General features: G+C 59.4%; 1 protein-coding gene across 1 annotated transcript in view; it reads left to right on the forward strand.

Annotated features, from left to right (window-relative positions):
• Positions 1 to 123: 123 nt before the first annotated feature.
• The window catches only part of LOC104084389 (neurofilament heavy polypeptide-like), a gene marked incomplete at its 3' end in the record, with an annotated part of 3,021 nt that continues 547 nt past the window's right edge, over positions 124 to 2,597 (forward strand). The window contains 4 exon segments of the mRNA XM_009588217.1: positions 124 to 318; positions 1,240 to 1,364; positions 1,727 to 2,356; positions 2,358 to 2,595. Coding sequence (XP_009586512.1) covers positions 1,288 to 1,364; positions 1,727 to 2,356; positions 2,358 to 2,595 — 945 coding nt within the window.

Consider the following 2,597-nt stretch of genomic DNA (forward strand, 5'->3'; position numbering starts at 1 on the left):
CCCAGCGAGCCCCCGCCGGGGCTGAGGACCGGACGTGCAGTCTGAAAGGGTTTGGGGTACCCCGAGAAGGGGAGGCTGCAGCCTCCCTCCCTGCAGCTTCTCCTTTCCCCCATTGCAGTGAGGCTGGACAAGCTCTCGGAGGTTGCCAAGGTGAACACGGATGCCATCCGCTTGGCCCAGGAGGAGATCTGCGAGTACCGCCGCCAGCTCCAGTCCAAGACCACCGAGCTGGAAGCCCTCAAAGGGACGCAGGAGTCGCTGGAGAGGCAGAGACAGGACTCAGAGGAGCGCCATCATGCAGATGTCCTGTCCTACCAGGTAATGTGGCGCAGTGGGCAGCGTCCCAGACATCGTCTGGTGGGGAGGGACCGTCCAGCCCCTGGGGAGGAGCAGCACTGGTGCTTTGGCTTCAGTGATGGTGACGACCTGTGGCAAATACTCAGGGTTGTGTCTAGAGTCAGCCTTCCCCAGCTCCTGGTGATCAGGTCCCCAGAGCCTGAGGTTGCAACCGGACTGTTGTGTCCCTCACCCATGACGGAGCTGTCCCACATCTCTGCCTGGCCTTGAGCTGCCCATGCCCTGGGGAGGAGCAGCACTGGTGCTTTGGCTTCAGTGATGGTGACGACCTGTGGCAAATACTCAGGGTTGTGTCTAGAGTCAGCCTTCCCCAGCTCCTGGTGATCAGGTCCCCAGAGCCTGAGGTTGCAACCGGACTGTTGTGTCCCTCACCCATGACGGAGCTGTCCCACATCTCTGCCTGGCCTTGAGCTGCCCATGATGGTCACAAGCATCAATGAACCATGCCCAGAATTCACACCGTATCTTGTGTCCCAGAGCTGCACTGCAGCTGCACTGTCCCCAGGGTGATGCCCCATCCCCAGCAGCCCCAGGCTGTGGTTTGGTGGCCACCAGACTCACCCAAGTCCTAGAAACGTTCCCACATCTTGTCCCTGCTGGAGGGAGCTCTGGGAGGGGGCCGGGGGCTCAGCTGGCCGCAGCGCAGCTCTCAGCCGAGGGGGTGCAGGGCTTCCGCCGGTTCCCCCAAGGGAACTGGACACACTGACACAGTCCCTGGATGTGTCCCCTTCCCTCTGTGGCTGCAGACCCCTCTGTGAGGGCACCCCGGTGCTGGGTGACCACTCCCTCCTCTGGAGACCAGGGGACTGTTTAGGGGGGCTCTGTGTCCCCCTGCTCCTGGGGACTGGCCCCCCACGTCACCAGTTGCTCTGTCTGCCCCAGGAAACCATCCAGCAGCTTGACAGCGAGCTGAGGAACACCAAGTGGGAGATGGCAGCTCAGCTCCGGGAGTACCAGGATCTGCTCAATGTCAAAATGGCCCTGGACATTGAAATTGCTGCCTACAGGTATGGGGTGGGCCAGGGGAAGGTGGGAGGGTCTCAGCCAGCCCCTAGTGCTGGTGTCTCTGGCGACGCTCCTCAAGGGCTCTCACTAACACCTGGGCCCTTCTTGGTGAGAAAGAGACACTTCCATCCCAAGATCATGGTGGGCAACGTCCAACCGGGTGACCCAGCCCTGCATAAGGCTTGCAGAGGAAAGGGTGAGGAAACCTGCGCGTAGGAGCAAGAGGGTCTACCAGCATCTCAAAAGCAGCGCAAGGAGGGAGATGGAGCTGCAGGGCATGGCTGGCAGCTCCTGGTCAAGGGAGGAGGTGAGAGCTGGGTGAGAAGCAATCACTGACTGCCCTGCTCTGGTCTCTTCCCGGCAGAAAGCTCTTGGAAGGGGAGGAATATCGGATTGAGTCTGGCTTTGGGATGATCTCCTTCCCTGAGGTGGTCCCCAAGGCTCCCAGCATCACCACCAACATCAAGGTGAAGAGTGAGGAGAAGATTAAGGTGGTGGAAAAATCTGAGAAGGAGACAGTGATTGTGGAGGAGCAGACAGAGGAAATCCAGGTGACTGAGGAGGTCACAGAGGAGGATGAGGCTGAGAAAGAAGCTGAAGAGGAGAAAGCTGAAGAGGAGGAAGAAGAGGAGAAAGCTGAAGAAGAGGGTGAAGAAGAGGAAGCCAAGTCCCCAGAGAAACCCAAGTCCCCCTCAAAGGAGGAGGCCAAGACCCCAGCTGTCAAGTCCCCAGAAAAGCCACCAACCCCCTCAAAGGAAGAAGCCAAAACCCCAACTGTCAAGTCCCCAGAAAAGCCACCAGCCCCCTCAAAGGAAGAGGCCAAGACCCCAGTTGTGAAGTCCCCAGAAAAGCCACCAGCCCCCTCAAAGGAAGAGGCCAAGACCCCAGTTGTGAAGTCCCCAGAAAAGCCACCAGCCCCCTCAAAGGAAGAGGCCAAGACCCCAGTTGTGAAGTCCCCAGAAAAGCCACCAGCCCCCTCAAAGGAAGAGGCCAAGACAGGCCAAGACACCAGCTGTCAAATCCCCAGAAAAGCTCCCGACCCCCTCAAAGGAGGAGGCCAAGACCCCAGCGGTGAAATCCCCAGAGAAACCTGCAACCCCTTTGAAAGAGGAGGCCAAGACCCCAGCTGTCAAGTCCCCAGAGAAACCCTCAACCCCCTTGAAAGAGGAGGCCAAGACCCCAGCTGTGAAGGCCCCGGAGAAACCCCCAACCCCCTCAAAAGAGGAGGCCAAGAC

The sequence above is a fragment of the Fulmarus glacialis genome, unplaced genomic scaffold (assembly GCF_000690835.1).
Source record: "Fulmarus glacialis isolate BGI_N327 unplaced genomic scaffold, ASM69083v1 scaffold6082, whole genome shotgun sequence".
NCBI lineage: Eukaryota > Metazoa > Chordata > Aves > Procellariiformes > Procellariidae > Fulmarus > Fulmarus glacialis.